Raw genomic sequence first — 27,781 nt, forward strand, 5'->3', positions numbered from 1 at the left:
ACGCACATTGAGGTGGAACAATTAACTTTTTTTTCACAGGCTCTTCCTTCTCTAAAAAAATCAACCCAGTCTAGCATGGTTTGACATGTACGCTGCAAGATAGAGAAAAAGACTCAGCACACTATGATTGAAACAAAAGTTGAAAAAGAGTAGCATAAAGAGGAACATATGATTGATTCTTCCAGGGCATGATAATTCCTCCGCATCTATTATGCTACTTGGTTCATATGGATGTGCGATTTGAAAAGGGCATCAACATCCAAAACTTTGACCTGAAAATCAAATAATAGTTAGCAACTGAACATAAGAGCCAAATCAATATAACAGAACAAATGCTAATGGAGTCAAAACTCCAAAGTCACCTCAGCATTCTTGAGAAGATAAACTCCAAACTGAGCAAATTTAACAGGCCAACGACCCCTTGATCGTTCGAATGCATGATCAGTACGTCAAACACCACGGCAGAAACGTGTGAAGGGGATAGCTTGCTTTGGAGCTTTTACATCTTCCAAATACCTTTTCGCTTGACTCCAGAATTCACTCTTGCCTCCGTTTCACGCAGATAGTGACTGACCTTAGCTCTAAATTAAACAAAACATAGCGTCAGTTACTTTGATTCTAGAGAAAACTCACAAAAGAGTTCATGGATGATCAACAATCAAGGGTCAGAATCAGGGATACAAATCTGAGCTCTTATCTTTGTTTCCTCGTAATCAAGAAACACCCATTACCGAACAGCTGAGCAGATAAGTACGTAAACTCTATAGAGTTGTTATCTTTAAAAGCAAAAAGAAAATCTAGAGTTGAGGCCATTGCTCAATCATTGCTACTAAAATAATTTAGAGTAATGTTTGTATCATTATACTCAAAATAGCTCCATGACTTCTTATATATTTTATTGGGAATATGAAAAACCGATGATAATTATATATTGCCATTTAGTGGTTTGTATAGATGATGCAAATGAACAATATATCATGCTGTCTCGATTTTATGTAAAAAATAATCATAGAGTATAAAGGTGTTGAGTTCCTCCTCGTACATGTTCTATGGTAAATCAAAAAAATTTGGGCGTAGAACAAACCAATTTCGTGAACGTTCACTATAGAACCGGTTTCTAAATCTAATAATGAGGACGCATGTAGTATATCATAGTAAGTTAAAATCTAATGATCAATGGCAAGATATATAATTAACCTAGTAAGAAGAGGGTCTTTAAATATATGGTGTGAAAGTGATTGTGGTGTTGCCACATAGGAAATGACATTTTTGATAATAACACATGAAACATGAAGTAAAGGTTATTTAATAATAGTGCTCCTCAAATAATAAAAAAGGGATAATAATACCAAACCGTGTTTGTCATTGCTAGGTTTCATATACACACTTATACTAATGATTACATGACTCCTTTTATAATATGTCTTCTGTCATTGAAGTATATGGTGACCGGTACTGTAACTTTGACGTATACTTTTCAACCCGGGCTATTGCAGAGCGAGACGTTTCAATCTCTTGCAATATCTCCTTTTCAACAACTGATACTTGACTCCTAATATCTTCCTGTTATCAAGAGAATCCAAATTCTCAATCAGCTATATATACCAATCGAAATACAAACACTAAACAAGTATATCTATTTGCCTCACCTTAACTTCGGTTTGGTGGTCGTTGATCACCTAATCACCAATTCACTCTTATACAAAACCGTGTTTGCTTCTCTTCGTATCACTAACTGCACCTGCAATATAACAAAAACAGTTCATATTTTGTCCATATATACTTCAGAACACTAACTGCACCTGCATACTAAACATTCTAACAAATAATATACTTACGTGACCGGGTATACAAAATCTTGAATAAGGTGTTTGTGAATTGGTGGGCTAATCTAAAATTGACTTGGCATCAAAATGCATATAGTTTTCTAAGGACTCAATTGTTATTAATCATTGGTGATGAATTATGAAGTCAACCATATAGTTAAACCATTATTTTGTTAATAGATTTTATCATATATCAATAGAATAAATAGATTAATAGATTTTATCGTACATCAATTGAAATCTGTTGAAATTATAAAAGAAATTTTTAACAAACACCCAGCTCGGTTTAGTAAACCGGTTTCGTGTCTATCAAACCAAATTGAATTGTATTCATGAATATATAAATATTATGGGATTCTATGAAATTCATTTGCTGAGAAAACATTTCCGGAGTTATTGATTGTATCATTTTTTTGTATTTTTGGTAGGTGTAAAATTGTTATGACAACTATTGTTTCCTAAATTATGTAGTTTTAAATTCTAATATACTTTTTGAACAAGTCAATACGATTTTAACTATGATTTCCTTAAATTTGAAACACACAAATAAATTTGAAATACTACCATGGAATTACATATGGCAATCATTAATGTAATATTTTTTTGATGCATTGATTTATCAGCGAATATTACAATTACGGCAAGTTTAGAATTGTAGTGGAGCGCAAGTTACATAAAATTAAATAGTGAGATTTTGATATCATTATGGCGATTTGGTTGCAAAGCTGGTATCCCTAAACTCATGTTTCTCATGTTTTTTTTCTTAAATTCATAATAAATTTATATTAGTCTTATAGATTTGATTTTCCATAAGATATTGTTAATTGCACCTACCAATTACACAAACTTAAAAAGAAAAACAAATAAGCTTACATTATATAAACATGCAAATTTTCGTTCCATAGTTCATTATATCTAATATTTGTGACTTTTGAATTTCTAATATCTATAGATTAAAAGTAATAATTATGACAATGTATGATTGCCATATGAATATTTCAAATTAGGAAATATGAAGCTAAATATGACACTAATTCCGGTTATATATGTACTCATTAATATTGACCGAATTTGGTAATGGAAATTCACTGTCGAATCCAAAACATATATTAATATTTTTGATCGTCACTGATTGATTTTGAATTTAATTTCGTTGACTAGAATCTCAGCTTGTTTCATATTTAGCACTAAATTTATTTTTGATCCTACCAATATATATACATATTGTTGACTCTATCATGCAAAACAACCACTAAAAAAGTTCTGGAAAGCAATCACTAATCTATTGTTTTGGTATGTTACATAATGTTTTATATATTGTTTTCTTGTGTGTTACAAGCGTTCAAAAATATTAAATTTTATAACCATTTACTTGGAATTAATTTTGTTATATATATATATATATATATATATATAAAGAAGCATTCATTTTCCTCACTATTGTTTTGGTATGTTACATTTATGGTTCATATTTATATAATGCTATTTGTGTATGAATATTAATCATATAACCCCTAATTGATTTGATAGAAGCATTGATCATGGATAATGACGTCGATTGAATCTTATCTTTTGACTGATTGGACGATACAAACTTACAAATACCATTTAATCCCTTAACGCACCAAGACTTTAAAATTAAGGAATCAACACGTCAGAAACGTCAATTTGGTTATATTGGATCAGCTTAATTTTCAAAGTTAATATTGTTTCCTATATGATTTCTTAATTATATTACTTTGCATACTTTTAAAATTGGCAGCTAAAATTAATTTCGTAGTCCAGGCAAATCTCGTGAATAATCCATGCCACTGATCTCGCGAAGTAATATATTTTGATTGACTCAATTATTGTGGCATAAATTGAAGTTTAATTTCTTTTAGTCTATTTATTCTAAAAAGGCGCAGATTACCACCTAGTTATTCTATTAAGAGAAAACCAAAGGTATTTTTAATATGACACTGGTTAAGTTTATTAACAGAAGTTGGTTTAGTTTAAGTAGGTAGGTTGCATTTTTAAAGTAGCATGATATATTCTTGTACCATTTATGAAAAAGTCCAAAATTTAAATGACAACTTTCAACGGTAGATAAAATTAGTACTCTAAATTAATAGATTAGATGCATGAAGTTTATTCCGAAATATTATCAAACAAATTGGTACGGCGTATGCATAAAATTATTCTCTAAACATTTCCGGCTCATTTTCGTGGACAATACGTTTTTTATAAATACTTTAGTCGTTGATATCACTAAGACAGATTTAAAACCAACAAAGATGTTTATATACATCGATTTTTAAGGTAAAACGTGTATTCACTTCATATTACAAAAAAGTATAAATTCATAATTTGTTTTGAGTATTACACCAAAATCGTTATTCTATCCGTCACTGGATATTTGCATGTATGGGGAAGGTTTACACTTCACACTTCAACTAAAGCATGTAATAACTAATCACACAAAACAATAATTGTGAGCCCGTGTTTAAGTGTGTAAAAGTGTTATAAAACTGTATTTGTTTACGTCTAAAATATGCAATGAAACAAATATATCACCTCTTTTGGAGGGTACTCCCGAAAATGGAGGATCATCTTTTTGCGTGGTTATTATGGTATATTTGGAAAAGAAGGAATAATAAGGTGTTCAGTAATTTGGATATTGACCCAAGGGAGACAATTAAGCTTGTGGAAACCGAATCAACGCTTTGGGCGGAAGCTCAGGTGTTGAAGACAAAACAACTAACACAACAGGGTGAGGTTTTGTACCGTCAGCTGAGGGTAAGTCGTTGGTGCTTTATAGATGGCTCCTGGAAAGACAAAGAGCCTTATTCAGGTCAAGGATGGTATAGTACACTCGAGGGTTTCCAGGGTTTGTTGGGGGCTAAGAATACTAGGGCATGTCTGTCACCTCTCCATGCGGAAATGGAAGCATTGATATGGGCAATGCAATGCATGAGGAATTTGCATCAGTTTCAGGTTACATTTGCTACGGATTGTACTCAATTGGTGAAGATGGTTTCGGAACCAGAGGAGTGGCCGGCGTTTGAGAGTTACCTGCACGATATAATGTTACTGAAGACAAGTTTTATTAGTTCAAAGATCATTCATGTACCCCGAACGGAGAACCAAAAGGCGGATAGCTTAGCACGATGTGCAAGGAAACAATTGTCTTTCGTCCTTCACATGGATGCGGAACTACCAGTTTGGTTCACATAGTCTATATGAGTCTATTTGTTGACGACAAAAAAAAAACAAATATATCAGTTTGATATTTCTTATGATTAAACCACGCATTTGATTAGTACGGGTAAACCGTGACTACCCGACCTCGGTTTGCTTATATTTTCAATTCTCATTGGGGTGGTTCATCTATTGGATTCTTTTCTATCTTGTAATTGTCTTACATGCAATTGTGCTGACCCAAAAACTGAGCTAGTAAAATCACGCGGGAAAATCAATCGGATTGGTTAACATGCTTAACACTAGCGGTGCAATTCGATCCTTGGTTTATCATGAGGAATCCGTTGAGATCGGTGTTCGTGGTGCTGGAGAATTCAGGGTTTATGCATCGAAGAAACCTGTGAGCTGCAAGATTGATGGTGAAGCTGTTGAGTTTGGGTACGAAGAGTCAATAGTGATGGTTCAAGTGCCTTGGTCTGCACCAGAGGGTTTGTCTTCTATTAAGTATTTGTTTTAGAGTTATAGAAGGTGCTTATTTGTATCCTTCTGAACTCCTTAATTATGAGCTCCGTGCCGTTTGTTTTTTCTATATGGTTTCTGAGAGTGAACAACTAAAATTTACCCGTTAGGGCAATAAGTTATTGGCTTTTAAGTGTTTGTTTTTGTTTTGTTTTCAGTGGTGTGATTTGTACTGCCACTATTATTTTTCATATTTATTTGTGAAAGATTATATTTGATGTTTCGGTCAAGTTTAGCTTCATTTTCAGTGTCAGTTTTATTTCTAGCTGGTTGGCCGAGAATTTTAGGGTCTCTTATTTTTATTTGTGAAAGATTACATCATTATTATTTTTTTTAATTGTAAATGTGAGTTAAGAGACTCCGCTAAGAGACAATAACATTTATGTGCTCTAATGCAAGTCTTTTAATTAAGGGTTTTTAAAAAAAATTATTAAACATTTTTTAAAAATAAAATTTATTTATTAAATAAAACATAGTAAAAGATAACATTTTAAACATTGATTTTTAAATAAAAACAAAGATTAGTAAAATAAACGAGAATAATTTGAAAGAAATAAACGATGATACAAGATTATATAGAATGACTTTGATCAAACGATGAGAAGGAGATTGTCGTAGAAGATTTCATGAGATTATATAGAATGACTTTGATCACTTGGACATTTCGACCTTTATGTGGATATAATGTAACCGAACGGACAAGGGATGTAACCATATGTGAAAGACATTGAAGAGTCGAAATATACACAACGAACTTTAACCACACTCTACCAAAATGTAAATTTTTATGTATGTAGCCTTCAATTCAAAAGTGATTTTTTCAGAGTCATTTAGGTGAATAACCAAAAACTGAGAGATAATTAGGTGCTTGTGCATAAACTTTGTGTAATTAGGTAGATGGATAGTGTCAGTAGTTGGTTTTACGTAAGTGTCCTCACGAGAGAACTGTTTGGGGATAAGTTTTTCGGAAACTGGGTTTGTAGCTGGGTAGGCAGGTCAGGTTGCATAGTTTGGTGTCAGTCTATTGTCGTGTAGGTATAGTTAATCTTTTCACAATTTTGAATTTAAAATATATGGATATAATGAAGCGCGTGTGAATAAAAATAATAGTTAGATTATTATATGATAAAGGGATATTGTTGAGTTGACAGAAAAAAGACATCATTGTTGAAACATTGGTGGAGTTAAACCAGATCAATGGAGTAGAAAGATAATTCGAAAATGAGACGGCCGGTTATTCACTGTCACAGTGCTTAGCGTTCGTCAACCGTGTTGATTACATTCTATTCAGCCATTAAATCGGAAATCTCAAGTTTTTGGTTTTGAAAATTTGAAATCAAATGTTTCATGAGAAATATGCAGGTTGAAGACGTTAAAAAGGAAGAAAATACAAAAAAAAACAAAAGATTTAACAGAAAAATGAAAGACGGACGTAAAACGAGTTACAGAAAACCCAAAAAACCATAAAGGAAGACAAAGATGGAATTACGAAAATGGCATCCATTAAAATAACTGAAAGAACATACAAAGACATCATGGAATCGAACCGGCAAGTGGAGGAGTTTAAGCAAATATAACTTCCGCCAGACCACCATATCTTATTGCAGTCTCTCCCATACACACCTTTAATATACCTAACATCTAACCACCTTTAGATAATAATTATTATAACCGGATATTACATATGCATAGCATTTATACAACTTTTTATCCAGTTTTAGTTTTTAAAATCTGGTTTGTGAATAATTTATATTAAACCGGTAAGGACGTTTATTATCCGTATAACGTTTTAAGTACTGGATCTGGATTGTGTATAATTTATAAAAACCGGTTATGACATTAGTTTTTGAAATCTGGTTTGTGAATAAATTATATTAAACTGGTTTTAGCTACAGATAAAATTATTTATATGTAACTAGGGATTTCTTCTTAAAACACTAGTGTGCCATCTTTCTTTCGACTTGTAATCTGGATAAAAAAATTAAGACTGGTATATTAAAATGATTAAATAAGGTATATAGTAAACTCTGCCAGTTGAAATATGACTGATCTATAAGCGTTTTGTTTCATAATTATATGGTTGTTATTTGGATAATCTATAACATAAGACCATAAGTTTTTGAGTTATGTTAAACATAAAACCGGATATTAACAATAGTATCTCGATTCTAGGAAACAGAAGGATAAACTCAATGATAATTAGATAACAACTACATAGCTACTTAGTTATTAGAATATGATATCAAATATGCTAACGGGATACATTTGTCATAGACAATCCCCGAATCACAAATTTTATGTTTTTTTCCTTTGTGTATCCTTCTCAAAGTTTTGAAGCAACTGTGTAAGCCTTGAATCTTGGTAAAAAAATTTAAGCTCTGTTTGATCTGTCCTATCTAGCTTGAGACCCCTCCAATCGAATCAAGAAAATGACGGGAAAGATTGTGAAGTGAGACCTACTGAGGGACACCAAAACAGTCTTGCTTTGTAAAAAAAATTATGAATCTGAACAAATTAAAACAGACCAACTCACATGGTAACCCAGCTGAAAGAACGTTAAGGTAAAGATGCTTCTTAGAAAACTCTGCAGGCAACACAGGGCCCATCATAAATGGGGAAAGGAGCACAACTAAATAACAATAAAAAGAAAGATACAAACTCTAAACCTTTTTCAGCCATCACTTTAAGCAAAGTGAATATGGGAGAGAGAACCTGAGGAACAAGCATGAGAGGAGATTGGGTAGCACAAGGGTTTGAGGAGGAGATTGACCCATGAATTCAGGCGGAGGTGCGGAGGAAGAAGAAGACATGCGATGTTGACGAGAGTTAATCTCAGCACAGTTGTTGTTGGTTTTGTCTCTCGCGTTCTTGGTGCCCATATCTGAGAGAGAAAGAGAGGATACAGACCAACGGTAATCTATTGCTTGTGTGTGTGGACCGAACATGACTGGATTTAAAGGTCTTGGAACTGCTTGACGGTGAAGTCTTCGTATTTGATGGTGGCGAGGAGGTGGTGATTCTCGAGGTGGGACTTGACGGAGCCTACGGTTTTTCTTCTTTTGTTAAACGAGACGCGGCAAATCTGATGATAGGGAGAAGAGTGTCCTTTGGAGAGTTGAATCTCAAACTGGATTTTTAGAGGATAATACAAATAGATCTCGAAAAAGATAAGTGACGAAATTTAGTTAGAGAGAGAAATATCAGATTATCAGGTGAGCTAGAATAACTTCAAAATTTAATACTTTTAGTTTCAGATGTCAAGAGATGGCGTGAAGTAGTAGAGTTCAGTAGGGTAATAATTACAACTACTCTATCCTGTATAGCTGCAGAAGCTCAGTGTGTCAGACTCGGCTCAGATCTAGTGTAGGGGCAAGGATTGAATTATGAAAGTGTAACAGTGTCATAACCATTCAGCTAATAACATTTTGTTTCATGGTCATGGGGTGCAATTACTCATTTTTTTAACCGTCTAGTTCTTACAAAATGTACACTACTATCAAATTATTTCACATTATTAAATCCCAGTGAAAGAGACTCTACTATGGTCTCCTCATCAAGCCCTTCCTCACTAGCTTCACCAAGTAGCTTGTATAACTCTTCTGATGGCAACAAGACCTGTTTCATAAGAAACAAAGACAAAATAAGAAACAAGAACAAACCAACCTTTTGAGTTTTCTATTTAAGTAAAACAGCTTACACATGTGGGAGATTGAGCCTTTGGTTCCGGTTTGTTGTTGTTGTTTTCATCTGCATCATCAGTTTGGGGATGTACTTCCACCTAATTCAGTTAGCTCGGTCAGACATTCCCACTCCTTGTCGAGCTCCTCAGTATTTGTAGCAGCAAGAACAATCACATTGGGGCACTTGATCTACATAAATTGACCCCTGATCAGTGATCGAATGGGTACGGAAGGAGAAGGATACTGAAAGCACCTACCAATGACACCGAAAGCTTTTCATGATGCAGTAGTTCAGTGATTCCTTCTGGTAACTGAGCCATCTGAAAACACCAAAGCAATCAACTTGGCGAGAAACCATCTACGCAACAACAACAATGGATAGCAAAAGGACTCTGATCCGTCTTAAAATAGTTGTTTTTCAAGACAGAACTTATTTCATTCCTGTCACATGTGCACTGCTCACTAATAAGATGCCTAAGGTACTCCTCAAACTCTTCATCAGGTGCCTGAATGAATATACCGACTTTATCAGCTTCTTACCACTACAACTGAGTGGTGACTTATTGACATTCAGATACATTGAGATGTTTATGGCAATTATCAAACTATCTTAAACACCTCCATAAATAAACACCTCCAAAAAGCATCAACCACAGATAAAAAAAAGTGAACCAGAAAAAAGTACAAAGCTTTGCTTCATGTCTTTGGTCAAAGTTTTGTAAGACAAATGAATCTGAAGATCAAGACTTTAATGAAGTAAAGCAATAGGAGAAGAGAGGAGAGAGCCCACGAGTAAAGAGAAAGAGCTCGTTTGATGACGAAAGATGACGTTGTTGTACTTGGTCTTCAACCTCTTATCATCACTTTCTCCAATCGCTTTGTCGATCTCCATCTCTCTCTCTTCTCTTCTCTTCTCTTCTGTGGCAACAGCGAAAAGTGTTGGACCAATCTATTAAGCATAAAGGCTTTAGTAAAAATTGGTAATGATGAAAAGAAATGGGCATGCGGGTGTTAACTAAAGAAGCCTTTAAATGACTTTAAAAAAGAAGTTTAGAGACATCCCACATCGGCTACTTGAGGAGAAAACGAGCAGTATATATAAGTGTACACACTTACCTAGATTAAACGGCTCAGAGGAAGAGAGAGCTCCCCACGCGCGCGCCGCCGCCGCCGTCCGGCCGGCTCGGCTCGGCTCGGCGTGGGTCTTGGGTCTTGGGTCTTGGGTCTTGGGTCTTGTGGAGGGCCTCTGGCCCGATAAGAATATTCTTTTTGGACCAAGTTAAGCTCAGCGTTTTGCCATTTAATTCCCGAAAAACGACATGCATTTTATTTTAAACAACACGTAGTTCGTTTAAAAACAACACGCTGTCTCTTTTCTTGACGATAAGTTTAAACGAGAAAAGATCACCAAATCCCTCAACGTAAGTCTAGAGAGTGTTTCGTAGAGTTTATAGTTTGATAGGGCGATCACGAGTGAGGCGTGATTCGTCTGCCATGGTTGTATCCTGGGACTCTATATTCGTACAGTCCCGTCTCACTAACGGAGCGAATATTTTGAGTTAAGGAAATAGATCATATCTCGACTCCATGTCTCTTTGCGAATACGATTTCTTATCGTTCTTGTATTCGTCTTTTACATTCGTTTATTTCCTTAACGTCGCTTTTATTCTATCGTTTATGTCAGTCCAGTTTTCCGGCTTCTACAATCTTAACTCAAAATCGCCTTACGTTTAAAGCTCTAATCGGGTTGAAAAATGATTAATAAAAACGGGTTTTGGAACCGTGTTTGCGATTTGCTTTCTAGCACTTCCGCAAAACGTTTGTTCTTATCTAATAACGGTGTTTGCGATTTGCTTCCTAGCACTTCCGCGAAACGTTTCTTATTTATTTCATAACGATTTGCGGATTGCTTTGTAGCATTATCGCAAAACATTTTTTGATATACGATTCCTAAAACTAAAGTATACGAATCGTTTTCATAACCGCTTCCTTAAGCGAGTTTATGAAACATTCTAAGTCTACACAAAACGGTTTATGCGAACGCTTTTCTAAGCGAGCTTGCAAAACGTTTTTCTAGACGTATATCGATATGATTTGGTTCAAACACCAAAAATGAACATCGATATTACACTATTATTTTCTTAAAAATAATATGTTTTTTTATGAATGGAGTACTAATCCGGTTTTCATGTTTTCTCTACAGAAAAATGACAAACGATAACAACACCCCCATTGACACTACAGATGTCATTCAGACTCCACTCAACGCTGCAGCAACTGATGCAACTGGCGTGACAACCGCTGCAGCAACAACGAGCACTATCCTCCCTGCGGGTAATGCTGCTGATGAAACCACTCGCCGTAGCCTATTCGGTGTTGGTCTTTATCAGACGGGTTCAGTATCAGCAACTGCAAGTGGTCCGGTAGCAGTTCAAACTCCTCCGGCTGTACCTAGCTTGTTCACTCAAGGGCTGATGCCAGACAAGTTTGATGGCAAAGGCTTCAAAACGTGGCAGAAGAAGATGATGTTCTTCCTGACAACGATGAAACTGGACAAGTTCATCCAGGAGGACAAGCCCCTGATTCCGTACGGGATTGATGATGTTCACAGTCTTGCAACTGTTGACATATGGGTGCATTCCGACTTCATCTGCAAAGGTTACATTTTGGATCGTCTCATTGACCCATTGTACCGTGTCTACTGTGAGATCCCCACGGCGAAAGAGCTATGGAGATCACTGGACAAGAAGTACAGAGGTGAGGATGCTGGCTGCCAGAAGTATGTGGTCTCAAAGTTCCACGACTTCAAAATGGTGGATTCAAAACCCATCATGGATCAGGTGGAAGCGCTTCAGCTCATTTGCCATGAAATCGCTGCTGAAGGAATGTCCATCTGCGAGACATTCACAACTCTCAGCTTCATTGAAAAGCTTCCTCCAAGTTATGCGGATTTCAAGAATTACTTGAAGCACAAGAAGAAGAAGATGGGGCTCGAGGAGCTCATCATGAGGCTTCAGATGGAATCCAGAAACCGAATTGCTGACAAGGTCACTGCAAAGGAGCACAGTGTCAACATGGCTGAGCACAAAGGCAAAGGAAAGGCACACGCCCATTCTCCTGCTAAGCCTTCCAAAACTGCTGCAGCCCTGAAGGCTTCTGGAAAAAAATTCAAGAACAAAGGCATTAAAATCAATGCGAATGCGAATGTGGAGAAGTTCAGGGGGAAATGTCACTACTGCCACAAAGTGGGGCACAAGACTGTTGAGTGTCGCAAAAAGATCAAGGATGAGAAGACTCAGGCAAATCTCACTGAGGAGGATCTCGTTGCTGTGGTGACTGAAGCCAACATGGTTGAAAGCAACAACCCCAAGGAATGGTGGTATGACACTGGTGCAACCACTCACATTTGCACCGATAGGGCGATGTTCAGCACCTATCAGAAAAGCATGACTGAGGAGAAGCTCAAGATGGGAAACACTGCAGTCTCCAAGATTGAAGGACACGGCAATGTGATTTTGAAGATGACATCTGGACATGAGGTCACTCTGACGAATGTGAAGCATGTGCCTGACATGAGGAAGAACCTGGTCTCGGGAACCTTGCTCAGCAAGAATGGATTCGCCACAGATTTTGAGGCGGACAAGCTCGTGATTAGGAAAAATGGGATGTATTTGGGAAGAGGGTATGTTAAGGGTGGACTTGTCAAGTTGAATGTAATGACAGTCCCTCCGAAAGTTGTAGCTTCAAAAGTTTCAATGAATAAGAAAGAGCCAGTTGCTTATTTGGTTGAGTCTTTTAATATATGGCATGAAAGATTAGGCCATGTAAACTACAAATCTATACAAAGATTAATGAATTTAAATCTAATTCCTAAATGCAAAACAAGTAAACAAAAATGTGAAGTATGCGTACAGGCTAAGCTCACGAAAACGCCATCACCTCGTGTTGAAAGAACTAATAAACCTCTAGATTTAATTCACACAGATTTATGTGATTTAAAATACTTACAAACTAGAGGTGGTAAAAAGTACTTTGTGACCTTCATAGATGACTGCACAAAATATTGTTATGTATATTTATTACATAGCAAAGACGAAACCTTAGAAAAATTTAAAGAATTTAAACTAGAGGTCGAAAATCAGCTTAAAACAACTATTAAAGTAGTTAGAAGCGACAGAGGAGGCGAGTATAATGGTCCATTCAATGCATTCTGTAAAGAACATGGAATAATCCATCAAACTACAGCTCCTTACTCACCAGAATCTAATGGAGTTGTTGAACGCAAAAATCGAACTCTAAAAGAGATGATGAATGCAATGTTGCAGGAATCTGGGTTACCCCAGAACATGTGGGGGGAAACATTGATTACCACTAATTATATCCTCAACAAAATTCCACACAAAGTAACTGGCAAAACTCCATATGAATTATGGAAAGGTAATTTACCTTCGTATAAATACCTCAAAGTGTGGGGGTGCCTGGCAAAAGTTGCAGTAACGCCACCAAAAAAGGTCACTATTGGACCTAAAACAGTGGATTGCATCTTCATCAGATATGCACATAACAGTAATGCTTATCGATTTCTGGTACATAAATCTGAAATATCAGACATTCATGAAAATACAGTCATGGAATCAAGAAATGCATCTTTCTTCGAAAATATTTTTCCATATAAGGAAAAACAAGGTTCAAAACGAACTCGAGAAAAAAAGAGACAATGACAAAAACTCAGAAACTGAGACAAACGTCGAGATTTCTATAAATGATATTTCAGAAAATGAAGAAAAAGATGAACTTCGAAGGAGCAAAAGAGCTCGAAAAGAAAAATATTTTGGAGAAGATTTTCTAATGGCATTTTTAGTAGAAAATGTTCCAAAAACTTTGGCAGAAGCCATGGCTTCACCAGAAGCTCCATTCTGGAACGAAGCTGTCAGGAGTGAATTTGATTCGATCATGCAAAATTATACTTATTACATAACGGATTTACCACCTGGCTGCAAAGCATTAGGGAATAAATGGATAATGACACGAAAACCTGGTGGAAAATACAAGTCTAGGCTTGTAGTTCAAGGATTCCGACAAAATGAAGGCCTTGACTATTTTGATACATATTCTCCAGTGACGAGAATAACATCAATTAGACTGATGATCGCAATCGCAGTCTTAAGAGACCTAAAAATCCATCAAATAGATGTAAAAACTGATTTTCTAAATGGTGATTTAGAAGAGAAAATTTACATGAAACAACCTGAAGGTTTTGTCATTCCCAGACAGGAAGACAAAGTATGTCGACTTGTAAAGTCACTTTATGGACTTAAACAAGCTCCTAAACAATGGCGCAAAATATTTGACAATACAATGATGTCAAATGGTTTCAAAATAAATGAATGTGACAAATGCATATACTACAAAACTACCAAAAATGTGTATGTTTTGTTATGTCTATATGTAGATGATATGCTCATTATTGGAAGCAATAAAGACATTATCAATCAAACAAAGAACATGCTCAAAGGGACATTTGAGATGAAAGACTTGGGATTAGTAGATGTAATTCTCGGGGTTAAAGTCACAAGAAATTCAAACGGAGTTATCTTAACTCAATCTCATTATGCTGAAACAATATTAGAGAGATTTAAAAATTACTCTAAGAGTACGGCAAAAACTCCGTTAGATCCCCAAATGCACTTGACAAAGAATTCAGGTGAAGCGGTTTCACAAAACGAGTATGCACGTGTGATCGGAAGTCTCATGTACTTGACCAATTGTACTAGACCGGATCTGGCGCATGCAGTAAACGTACTTAGTCGATATACAAGTAATCCAGGTCATACACACTGGAAAGCTATAACGAGGGTATTCAATTACTTGCGCTGCACCAAAGATTTTGGGCTTCACTATGGTAAAGAACCAGCAGTTTTAGAAGGATACAGTGATGCTAACTGGATATCAGATTCTAAAAACTCAAAATCCACGAGTGGATATGTCTTTACACTAGGAGGAGCAGCAATATCATGGAAATCTACCAAACAAACAGTGTTAGCCAGATCTACCATGGAATCTGAGTTCATAGCCTTAGACAAAGCAGCAGAAGAAGCTGAATGGCTTAGAAATATTTTGGAAGATATTCCTATGTGGGAGAAACCTGTGCCAGCTATACGCATACATTGTGATAGTCAATCAACAATAGCTCGGGCTCAGAATAATCTCTACAATGGTAAATCCCGTCACATCAGAAGACGACATAAAACCATTAGACAACTTATCTCAACTGGTGTAATCACAATAGACTACATCAAATCGGCTGACAACCTAGCGGATCCATTTACTAAAGGTTTGCCACGAGATGTTGTTGCTAAATCATCAAAAGGAATGAGTTTAAAGCCTATAACGAATGAGGATGCTTGATTGCAACCCTACCTATCATGACTGGAGATCCCAAGACGTAGGTGCAAAGGGAAAACAAAATCAAGCAGAATCTAACCAAAGCACTTGAGACAAAAGTAGTCTCGTACCAGCTCCAAAAATGATAAAAGTGCTAACAAATGTGTGAAGGATAAGCATAAGCTTTTAATGATTCCATAGCTTCTAAGCGGAGTATTACTCAATACTTTTCATGGTCAATCACCTAATGAGTGTGAAATTGGGCCGTTTCTAAGAGAATGAATGCAAGGCTATATTCTCTAAGTTCACTCATGAAAACATGGAATAGTTCAGGGCCACAATGAACACAATAGAGAACTAAGTTCTACGAGAAAATGAAGCTGCGTTATGCCTGTTGTCTCGGTTTACATAAAACACCGGTTGGTTCAAGACATCATGTTCACCTTCTGGTAAAGTAAACCCGACATATATTAACTATGAGTGGTTCAAGGCTTAAAAATGCCACCAACTCAAACACAGTGAATTTTTCGCAAACACTCTCGATAAGTCTGTCTAGTCTAGTCAGGATTAGAATAAGTATAGTTTTTCCTTAGAGACTATCGAGTCTGCATTTAGTCTGCATAAGTCTAGAGTCATTTCTATTCATGTGGGGGATTGTTGGACCAATCTATTAAGCATAAAGGCTTTAATAAAAGTTGGTAATGATGAAAAGAAATGGGCCTGCGAGTGTTAACTAAAGAAGCCTTTAAATGACTTTAAAGAAGAAGTTTAGAGACATCCCACATCGGCTACTTGAGGAGAAAACGAGCAGTATATATAAGTGTACACACTTACACTAGATTAAACGGATCAGAGGAAGAGAGAGCTCCCCACGCGCGCGCCGCCGCCGCCGTCCGGCCGGCTCGGCTCGGCTCAGCTCGGCGTGGGCGTGGGCGTGGGCGTGGGCGTGGGCGTGGGCGTGGGCTTGGGCGTGGGCGTGGGCGTGGGCGTGGGCTTGGGTCTTGGGTCTTGGGTCTTGGGTCCTAGGTCTTGGGTCTTGGGTCTTGGGTCTTGGGTCTTGGTGTCGGGCCTCCGGCCCGATAAGAATATTCTTTTTGGACCAAGTTAAGCTCAGCGTTTTGCCATTTAATTCTCGAAAAAAGACATGCATTTTATTTTAAACAACACGTAGTTCGTTTAAAAACAACACGCTGTCTCTCTTCTTGACGATAAGTTTAAACGAGAAAAGATCTTGCGGAGGAAGTTTCGTAACGCCTCGCCTCCGAGATCCTCGCGAGATTTCCGCCAACGTGCGCACGTGCGGCATCAGTTACGGAAAGTGGCTCGTCTTCTCTTCTTTATAAACTTGTCCCCTCCTTCATTTCTTAAAAGTTTTTTCACGCAACAAAAAATCACCAAATTCCTCAACGTAAGTCTAGAGAGTGTTTCGTAGAGTTTATAGTTCGATAGGGCGATCACGAGTGAGACGTGATTTGTCTGCCATGGTTGTATCCTGGGACTCTATATTCGTACAGTCCCGTCTCACTAACGGAGCAAATATTTTGAGTTAAGGAAAGATATCATATCTCGACTCCATGTCTCTTTGCGAATACGATTTCTTATCGTTCTTGTATTCGTCTTTTATATTCGTTTATTTCCTTAACGTCGCTTTTATTCTATCGTTTATGTCAGTCCGGTTTTCCGGCTTCTACAAAAACACAATCCAAAATTCTCTCATGGGTCAGAATCTAGGAAACCCAAAAAAGACAAATGCTTCGAAATTCGAAATGGTTCATCAGATTCGCTCTCACGATCACACTTACGGAAAGCGAGTCAAAACCCGAATAAGAGAATAGCAAAAGCTTTGATCTTTGATTAAGGGTTTTTGTCAATCTGTCATATGGGTATTGCTTTACACGACGTGGGTTTTGTATATTCAAAGAAAAGATCGAAGCTTTAAGACTTCACGAGGAAAAGCGATATAACAATTGGAATAGAAGAAGAAATTACAGCAGAAGAAGGAGGGGAGAAGTGAGATGGAGAAGAAGAAGCTACAGCGGAGGAAGGAGAGGAGAGAGAGCAAGAACCGTCTCTTGGTTCCCCTTAATATAATTAAGGTACGTCTAATATGTATTTTTGATTTTGTTTTAAATCAAAATTAACTTAAGAGACCACAGAGAGCTTGGGAAAATGATGCTCTAAGTTTTCAATCTAAGTTTCTAGAAGGAATGAAATCAATAATTTGGTAAATAGTGAATATTTAAGTTCTTCATAGCGAACATAAATCGGCCAAAAAGAAAAACTGCTTCAAAAATAATGGATCTTGACAACCAGCGAAAAACAAAGTAGAAGAAAGAAGAACATTGATATTTTGAGATAATGTATAAAATGTTGTGTAATCTCTTATTGAATGAAGTGAAGAAAGTAGGCCAAAATTTTACTCCTTTATATAAAAAGCCCATTAAAAGGAGAACTGAAAGCCTATTAGAAACTTAACTTCCGTTCCAACAAATTCGAATTTTCATTTGTTTTCTGCTTCTTTCATTTCAATTCTCCCACACTCTAGTTTCGCCTCCGCTTGGTCGCTGTTTCGTTTATGAAGCGAGTATCAGCCATTAATGCTGCTTCTCTACTCAAACGAGATTTCTCTAACCACCGCTTCTTCTCATCCTCCTCCTCCTCCTCTTCTTCTTCGTTGCAGCTAATCCCGCGATGTGATGATCCACCTAAACCAATCACCCTCAACCCGCTTTACAATCTACTTCCCAATACCCTAAACCCTAACCGAATCGTCGACGTCATCTGCTCCTCTCTCAATCAACACGATTCCCTCTCATCCAACCTCCGCAACTCAGTCAAATCCCTGATTCCTCACCTGGGCCACCGTGAAATCTCTAGGGTTTTGCTTAGGTTCCAATCAGACGCCACTCGAGCTCTCGCGTTCTTCAATTGGGTCAAATCCGATTTGGGCAAGACCCCGAACGTCGGTAACTACTGTTTGCTTCTTCACGTTCTCGCTTGGTCAAAGAAGTTCCCTTTAGCTATGCAATTTCTCTGTGAACTGATTGAGTCAGTAGCCAATGAAGAAGAAGAAGAAGATGTGTTTAGTGTTTTGGTCTCTGCTACGGATGAATGCAATTGGGATCCCGTTGTTTTCGATATGCTCGTCAAGGCTTATCTGAAGTTAGGTTTGGTAGAAGAAGGCTTCTCTGCTTTTCGAAAGGTGATTGCTTTCGGTTTCCTTGTTAGCGTTGTCACTTGTAACCATCTCTTGAACGGTTTGCTGAAGCTGGACCTAGCGGATGACTGTTGGCAAGTGTATAGCGTGATGTGTAGAGTAGGAATCCATCCCAACGCTCACACGTTCAACATTCTCACCAATGCGTTCTGCAAAGGTTCCAGTTTTAACCAAGTTAACGACTTTCTGGAGAAGATGGAAGAGGAAGAAGGGTTTGAGCCTGATTTAGTCACTTATAACACGTTGGTGAGTAGTTATTGTAGGAGAGGGAGGTTGAAAGAAGCGTTTTATCTTTACAAGATCATGTATAGGCGTCGTGTGGTGCCGGATTTGGTTACCTACACGTCGCTTATCAAAGGTCTTTGTAAAGAAGGGAGAGTCAGAGAAGCTCATCAGACGTTCCACAGGATGGTAGACAGAGGGATTAAGCCTGATTGTGTCGCCTACAACACTCTTGTATATGCTTATTGCAAAGAAGGGATGATGGAGCAGGCGAAGAGGCTGTTGCACGAAATGCTTGGGAATATCGTTGTTCCGGATACGTTCACTTGTAAGATTATAGTTGAAGGGTTTGTGAGAGAAGGACGGTTACTCGCTGCTGTGAACTTTTTTGTCGAGCTTACAAGGTTGAGAGTTAGAATCCCGTTTGAAGTTTGCAGCTTTCTGATAGAGAGTTTGTGCCGGGAAGGGAAACCGTTTGCAGCAAAGCATCTTTTAGAACGAATCACCGAGGAGGAAGGTCACAAGGCGACACCAGAGACTTACAACAGCTTAATTGAGTCTTTCTCTCGTTGTGATGCGATCGATGAGGCGTTGCTTCTGAAAGAGAAACTCACAAGTCAGAACCAAGTGTTAGATGTTAATTCTTACCGAGCTCTTATTGGCTGCTTGTGTAGGATTGGTAGGAACCGTGAAGCTGAGTCTTTGATGGTGGAAATGGTTGATTCTGATGTCAAGCCGGATTGTTTTATATGCGGGGCTTTGGTTACTGGATACTGCATGGAGTTGGATTTCGCTAAAGCTGAGAGTTTATTGGCTTTCTTTGCTATGGAGTTTAGAATCTTTGACATAGAGAGTTACAATTTGCTTGTTAAAGCGGTTTGTGAAACGAGAAGTGGGTATAAGAAGGTGTTAGAGCTTCAGGAACGAATGCAGAGAGTTGGGTTTGTTCCGAACACTTTGAGTTGTAAGTATATGATCCAAGGTTTGAGCCAACTAGACGGTTTGATGTAAGAAATTTAAACCGGTAATTTTTGTAATACATGTATCGAAGTTTCTATAGATTAGAATGAGTTTTATTATGCCTTTCTGTTGGTTTATACTAAAACCCAAATGTCTGTCACGGTTAGACAACAATAGTTAACAGAACTATAGCTCGTATTAGAGACTACATAATGCTATCAATTCAGCTTCTGGTCAATGCAAAGATGCTTCAAGATTAAGAAATCTCATGAAACAGAAAGGTCTTGCAAGAGCTTCAGGCTGTAGCTTTATGGAACATGGCAATAAGATTCATAGGTTTGTTGTTGGAGATTTGTCTCATCCTAAATCGGAGATGCACAAAGAAGAGGCTTAAAGAGATCAGAAAGAAGATGAAGAATGAATTAGGATATAAATGGAGAACAGAGTGTATAATTATTCCATGATGTTGATGAAGATTAAGAGAGAATGAATAATCAACATAGCGAGAAGATTGCAATGGTGTTTGGTCTTTGGTGATTAATTAGTCCAATGGAGACGATAACGTAGAGAAGTGGAGAATTTCATGAAACAGCTAAAGTAATAACTTTTGATGGAGAAAGGGAGACTCATTATTAGAGATTCTAAGAGGTTTCGTCATTTCTCAAAAGGTTTTGCTTTTGTACAGATTATTGGTAGTTTCTGAGTTTTCATCTGGAGATTGTCATATAAGTACACTATTAGACGCATATATAAAACATCTATAGTTTCTGACATAAGACGATGTAGAACTTATTGAGCATTCAAGTACAGTACTGACGACAGTTTATGCTTACAAAGACACCGCGCTGCACGGTTCTTGGCTTGAAACTAAATGATAACAAAAGAACGCAACATCATAGTGAAAATACGATAACCTCTCAAACAGAACTTTATCATGCTGCTGCCGTCCTAGTCTCATGACCCTTGGTAGTGGTGGTGGTAGTAGTAGTAGTATCCTGTGGCTTAGAAATATCATATTGTTTAGCGTCATGGGCCTTATCTTGTACGAACTGACCCATTTCTTTACCCTTCTGTCCAGCGTAGCCAACAGCATCAGCCATTCTCCTCTTAGCATACTCCAGTTGATCAGGCACACCCCCCCTGGTCCTACGAAGGTAGTTCATGACCCACGAGATTGAGCTAAGCCCGGTAAGACCAAACATTCCGGAGGCCAAGAATCCCGTTGTTGCAAGCCCGATGGTTATAGCCGCTGGGACTATGACCGGGCTGAAGAGCAGGAAAAGCGGTATTGAGATCATTAAACCTATCACCGAACCGGCTAGAAGTAAACCGGCTATGGCAAGCAGCGAACCGACTATAGGGACTCCGACCAGAAACGATATTACCTTTCAAAAATGACGTTAATTAGTTAACAACTATTGTATTAAAACCAAGACAAAGATGTCCATATGTGCATGTAACCATTTTTAACGTGAATCTTATGAAGACAATATTAATCAAAAATCAAAGGATTAAGATCAAGAAGAAGTATTGACAAGGGAAGAGATAATATATATGCCTATATTGATCGGACAATTATAGGTGCATCTGTTAAATTTCTTTTTTTTATTAGCAATCGGAATAATACGTATCTTTTTGTTTAAGAAAATATAATAATACATATCTTAGTAACCATTATATGGTCAGCACTCAGCACCAGTTTAGAAATTCAAATCATGTTCATAATTCTTTTTTTTTTTGCTCAAAGAAAACAATTCCGGAATTATAAAACATGTCTTATTTGGTCCCAAGAAAAATCTCATTAGCTTTGTATGCATGAAGGTTAGAGAATATATATATATATATATATATATATATCAAAAATGCAAAATGTGGATAAAACGTTACTTGGGTGCTAGATGGGCCACTTTCAGGCATCATGCTCTTGTAGCCACCACCACCATAACCAGACTGGCCATAACCACCACCACCACCATAGCCAGATTGGCCGTAACCTTCACCAGCGCCTTCAAATTGAATATTCACTCGGCCACCTTCATAAGGCGACTGAAATTGCAAGTGCCTATCAGTACGGTCGACGCGATGTGTATCCGCCATTAAGACAATAAGACAATGTTCGAGCAAGTGTCTAGCTACTTGTTCTTTGATCTTCTTTTTCGCTTTTCTTAATTTGTAATAAAATTAAAAGTTTTGAGAAGGTTTATTTATAGATGGAGTTGGAGAGATGAGAAGAGGACACCTAAGACGGTGAGATGTTAGTGAAGTAGAGAGGTGTGGCTTTGCATGATTTCCAAGTTTCAACTTATTTCTTCTTTTCTCCTTTTTGTAATTTTTTATTTCACGAGATTTAAAAGATGTTATCTCTTACTCCGCTGACAAAAATTTAAAACAATACCGAAGAAAGCACACCCATGCATCTAGTTCGTATTGAAGTTGTCTGAATGTTTTTAAGATACCGAACCTGAAATAAAGTTTAATGTGTAGATTAATAAAACAAATCTAAGTCTTAATTTTTATGCATGCATTTTCTTATATAAAATATATATTATGCTTTTTTATAAAATAGTATTCTACTATTAAAAATTTAGAGTATTTTAAATTAATTTATTGCGTTTATAGATTTCCAATGTCTTTTTACTCTAACCTATGTTTACTATAATTGAATCTCGTTTGGTTCAGTTTTCTATGGTTCGTTTCAGTCTAGTTTGGCAAATCTCATAAAATGATTTATTTGTTTACTTAGAGCAATCTCTAAAAAGACACTGTATTTTAAAGTTTTACATATTTGAAGTTTAAATTAGTATTTTTCAAAAATAAAACTTCAAAATGAACTTTCAAAAGTATTTATATTTTATACTTTAAAACTTATATTTATCATAATTAATTTAAATCTATAAAAATTTATAAATAAATAACATATATATACAAAATTTATAGTAGAATTAATTAATAAAATGTTACATTGAAATATAACAGTTTACATAACAATACATGATTATATATTAAATTACAAGTAAAATATCACATTAGTCTATAAAAATATTTTCGTAATACTCGCATATATGATTAGTTTGTAAGTTTCATTTGTAATATTGTTGTTGTCTAAATCTAATTTTAAAATATTTTAAATCTTATTTTAAAGTTTTTTTTTAATTTTATCTGTAAAATTTAAATCTATAAAACCAAATTTGAAAATATTTAAGGATTAAATATATAAACAAAAGAATACTAAATCATATATTTAATAGAATACTAAATCATATATTTAATATATAAATGTAAGGATTAAAATGCAAATAAAAATATGAATCTTCAAACTTAAAAATTTGAGTAGTAATACTTTATATTTGAAGTTTCAAAACTCAAAAATTCAAATTTAAAATTTTAACAATTTATTTGAAGAGTAAAAACCTTCATATTTGAAGTAATAATATGTTTTTTAGAGAAGCTTTTATAAGGGATGTTGGTTTCAAACCGGTTCATATCCAGTATTTTGAAGTTTATTAACACGTGTTAGATATGTAAGAGTTTCTCTACTTTTTAAAATCCATTACATTGTAAATTTCATTTCTTGATTTTTCTATTTTGATTACATCAAATGTTTTTTTTTTGGGTAAGATTATACGGTAATTTGACAGGTTTAATATATGAATTCAGTAACTCACTTTGTTGTATTATATAATTCAATTCTCCATAAATCCTTAATATTTAGGTGGTAGACAAGATTTAAAAATATGAGAAAACATTTTTTCAGGATTCAAACATTTCTTGAAACAAAATCATTGTTATGTGGAAATTTTGAAATTGCACTTAACTTATGTAGTTTACATGTAATATGCAGTCTGGCTATCTCTCGCTACAAGAAAACGTTTCCGTAACGACGAAACATTACGAGAAAAATCTTTCCTCGTAAACTTACAAGTAGTTTACGAGGATGTTACGACGAAACTGAAATTCGTCGTAACGGCGACGTAAAATTACAATGAAAACGTTTCGTCGTAAATACCTTGTAAATTTACGACGAAAGTACGTGGCAAACAATATTCATTGTAAATTTACGAGGATATTACGACGACACATGTTACCATTATTTATTGGTGAAAACGTGTATTGAATGCGCTTTGAATTGCTTAATTTCGTTGTAAAACAGATGTAAGAGAGATGTAAAACACTAGTAAAATATTCCTAGTAAAATCCTTGTTATACTTCACCTACCAAACTCGAATTTTTTTCTATATATATGTCATTTCTCACAACTCACTCTCTCACAACTCACAAACGAAAACAAAGAAAAAAAAATTCCAAAAAAAAATTTCCAAAAAAATCTAAAAATGAAAATCACCCCCCCCCCCCCCCCCCGAAAAATTCCCAATTTTTTTTTAAATGGCGGATGGCGGTAATATTTACGAGTTACGGAGTTGGATGTATTCCCATAAAGATTCGGAAGGGAGAGTGACGAATGATTTATGAGTAGGCTAGAGACATTAATGTACCAGGCGGGCTCTACACCGCTCACGCAGGAAAGCGGTAAGATATTCTGCCCTTGTCGGAAATGCAAGAATTAAAAATTTGCACGTAGTGAAATTGTATGGAAGCATTTAGTAAATCGGGGATTTACACCACAATATTATATTTGGTATCAACACGGAGAGGGTTATGGTGAAAATGAAGCTAGTAGTAGTAATAATAATTTTGGGGATGCTGGTAATAATGAAGAACCAAATCATTTGCATAATAAATATAATTACCATCAAGAGGAGAAGATGGTAGATCATGACAGGGTTCAAGACATGATTAGTGATGCATTTTTAGAAACAACCACAACAATAGCTGATGGAACTGGAAATGTAGAAGAACCTAATTTGGATGCAAAAACGTTTTATGAAATGCTAGATGCTGCAAATCAACCAATCTACACTGGTTGTAGAGAAGGTCTCTCTAGATTGTCTCTAGCAGCTAGCATGATGAATATTAAAACAGATCATAATTTACCTGAAAATTGCATGGATGCATGGGTGGAGTTGTTTAAAGAGTATTTACAAGAAGACAATGTGTCTGCGGAATCTTATTATGAGATTCAGAAATTGATTTATAGTCTTGGGTTTCCTTCGGAGATGATAGATGTTTGCATCGACAACTACATGATCTACTGGAAAGATGATGAGAAGCTCTAATGCATTTATTTTATTTGCAGCATGTTTGTATCTCAAGTTGAAGAAGCAATACTAGGAATATCCTCTACTGAAGTTGACACACGGAAAGATAAGCACTTTGTCAAGTGGTTAAAATCACAGGTATATATATATATATATATCTCATTTTAGCATTGATGCTATAAGATAATTTTAACGGTGATGCTTTTTGTAGGTTGAGTATGACGATCCATATTACCCCGTATGGTTTCAAGATTTGGTCTAAGGTCCAGTAGCAAAGGTCACCACATCACCTATGTATTTCACACGAGGTTTTACCTTTCACACATATGAGTATGGGAGACATCGGGCAACAAGTAACTACGGAATATGTGTGAAAGACGAAACAAAATTTTATGGGATCTTGCAGGAGATTATTGAAGTCAAATTTCCGAGGTTATTGAAGCTAAAATGCGTCCTCTTCAAATGTGAATGGTTCGACCCCGTTGTGAACCGAGGTGTTCGGGTTAACAAATTTGGTGTTGTGGATGTCAATTATGGGAGAAGATAAAACAAGTTCGAGTCTTTCATCCTAGCTTCTCAAGCCGAGCAAGTTAGCTTCCTTCCATACCCTCGCCTTCACAGTTCTGGGATAAACTAGTTAGCTATTATAAAAATTACACCTCGTAGACGAATTGTTGCTGGAGAAGAACCACCTTTGCAAGAAGAAGACGCTATCAATGAAGTTGATGTACCTGATCAACAACTAAATGAAATCCTTCTGATCGATCCGGAAAACCAACAATATGAAGATCTTCCCGAAGATGTGACAGATGAAGCACGTGAAGACGAGTTCGATGGAAGCGACGATGATCATTGTACTGATCTTGATGAGAACGAAAACGATTCAGAATGATGTAATCTATGTAAGAAATGTTGTTTTTCTTTTTCATTTTCTCATTTTAATGTATGTGTATCAAAAAGTTGTGTTTATATAATACGTTTTTGTTAAAAAAAAAAATAATTTGGAGTTTAGGGTTTAAGTTGGATAAAGAGGAAGAAGATGTAAAGAAGAAGAGATGATGTTATAAGATAAGTAAATTTGGGGTTTAGGTTTTCTGGTTTCGGGGTTTAGGGTTAAGACTCGTAAAATCTTCGTAAACAAAAATACAGACCTGGTAAATTCGTCGTAACCTGGTCAACGTAAATTCGTCGTAAACATGGTCCACGTAAATTCGTCGTAACCTTAAAAACACGGGTCTAGTAAATTTGTCGTAAATGAAAAAACGCGGGCCTGGTAATTTCGTCGTAAATGAAAAAAAAACACGGGCCTGGTAACTTCGTCGTAACTTTACGATGACTTTACGAGGAATGCCTTTTCTTATATATAGGCGACGCCTCAGAACGAGTAAAGCTCGTTCATTCCTCCCAAATCCTTCTCCACTCCTCTTAAGGTAACCTCTCCCTCTCTTTAAATTTTTTTTTAAACATTGTTTCGTTTTAGGTGGTTAGTATAGGTAATTAGCTTAAGTGGTTAGTATAGGTAATTAGTTTAAGTGATTAGTTAGGTATCGGAATAATATTTTTTAATTATGTCGTTATTGATAAAACTAACTGTAGTTTTTTATAAAATTTAGATGGGTCCTAGAAGAAAGCCAGCAGCACTTACTTACTCTCATATGTTTCATGATGGTATCAGGACATCTTCTCCTGGACATCTTCTCCTGGTCCATCATCTTCCAAGGCAGTTCCGGACTCTCAGACATCCCAAAGAGTTTCTTGGAGTCCTCCTCCTCCTGCACCTCATATGCCTCCACCTCCTCTTCCTCCAGCCGCTGCACCTCAGCCTGTCCTAGCAGGTGCAGTTCATCCAGATTTGCGTGTGCCTCCATCTGCTCCATACGCGAGATATACAGTGGAGGATTTGCTCGCCCAGCCTGGACGAGAGGGCTTGGATGTTCTGGATCCCGATAGACCACCGGGAACTTATTGGTAACTTATTATTTTTAGTACATTAAATTTAAATTTTTCTTTTTCTAACAATTAGGTTCTCTTTTCAGGTTTGGGGCCAACAACCGTGTTGGCCGGAGCGTGTCGGAGACGATCAAGGGCTACTACGACGGAGCCTACCCGAATTGGAGCAAGACTCCAGACCACGTTAAGACGACTTGGTTTAAATGTTTTGCGGTAATTTTTTTTAAAACATCTAATTAAATATTTATATCGAATTAAATATTTATTTTAATTCTTTTAAATTTTTTTTTGTTTCAGCAAAGGTGGCACTGGTCCTTGGGAATCACCGAGAGGGTGAAGAGGGAATTCATTGCAAAGGCAAAGACCCGCCTTTGCAACACTGTCTCCGATTGGAAGGACAAGTGGAAAATCTACGGTTATGAGGGAAAGCCCACCGAGCTCACGAAGGATGTATGGGATGATCTCATCACCTTTTGGAAGCTACCCTCTTTGATCCATAAGGTGAACTCGTGCTCCGCTTCCCCAAGAACAAAGGACAAAGATGGTCATTTGCCCATGGTTCACAGAACCGGACAAAAGCCTCAAGCCGGAATCATTCTAGAAGCTGTAAGTTTGTTTATAATATTTATTTTGAATTCTTTAATTAATTTTAATTTTAATATTTAATTTTAGTTAAATTTTTTTTTG

The 27,781-nt window shown here is 36.5% G+C and overlaps 2 protein-coding genes and 2 long non-coding RNA genes across 6 annotated transcripts; 1 reads left to right on the plus strand and 3 right to left on the minus strand.

The window, feature by feature from the left end:
• Positions 1–1,469: 1,469 nt before the first annotated feature.
• LOC106395945 lies at positions 1,470–5,299 on the minus strand. The gene is made up of 2 exons (XR_001279394.2): positions 1,650–5,299; positions 1,470–1,563 (listed from the first exon to the last, which is right to left on the minus strand). It is a non-coding gene; the product is annotated as an uncharacterized LOC106395945 (long non-coding RNA).
• Positions 5,300–6,012: 713 nt separating this feature from the next.
• LOC106395281 lies at positions 6,013–10,382 on the minus strand. Of its 3 annotated transcripts, none has more exons than XR_007322950.1 (5): positions 9,996–10,382; positions 9,463–9,711; positions 9,223–9,394; positions 8,192–9,140; positions 6,013–8,109 (listed from the first exon to the last, which is right to left on the minus strand). It is a non-coding gene; the product is annotated as an uncharacterized LOC106395281 (long non-coding RNA). The 3 variants fall into 3 exon arrangements; XR_007322949.1 differs by having other exon boundaries at positions 6,013–7,984; positions 8,059–8,109; positions 9,463–10,382; XR_002657615.2 differs by having other exon boundaries at positions 9,463–10,382.
• Positions 10,383–17,315: 6,933 nt separating this feature from the next.
• LOC106391033 (pentatricopeptide repeat-containing protein At5g40400-like) lies at positions 17,316–20,111 on the plus strand. The gene has a single exon (XM_013831597.3). The coding sequence runs from the start codon at positions 18,165–18,167 to the stop codon at positions 20,037–20,039; it is 1,875 nt and encodes a 624-aa protein (XP_013687051.2). The 5' UTR covers positions 17,316–18,164; the 3' UTR covers positions 20,040–20,111.
• A 739-nt stretch (positions 20,112–20,850) lies between these two features.
• LOC106391034 (oleosin 21.2 kDa-like) lies at positions 20,851–22,128 on the minus strand. Its single transcript, NM_001316295.1, is given in 2 exon segments — positions 20,851–21,373; positions 21,876–22,128. Coding segments are annotated over 2 exon segments (663 nt in total). The 5' UTR covers positions 22,086–22,128; the 3' UTR covers positions 20,851–20,920.
• Positions 22,129–27,781: the final 5,653 nt, after the last annotated feature.

This window comes from Brassica napus, chromosome C4 (genome assembly GCF_020379485.1).
Source record: "Brassica napus cultivar Da-Ae chromosome C4, Da-Ae, whole genome shotgun sequence".
Taxonomy (NCBI): domain Eukaryota; kingdom Viridiplantae; phylum Streptophyta; class Magnoliopsida; order Brassicales; family Brassicaceae; genus Brassica; species Brassica napus.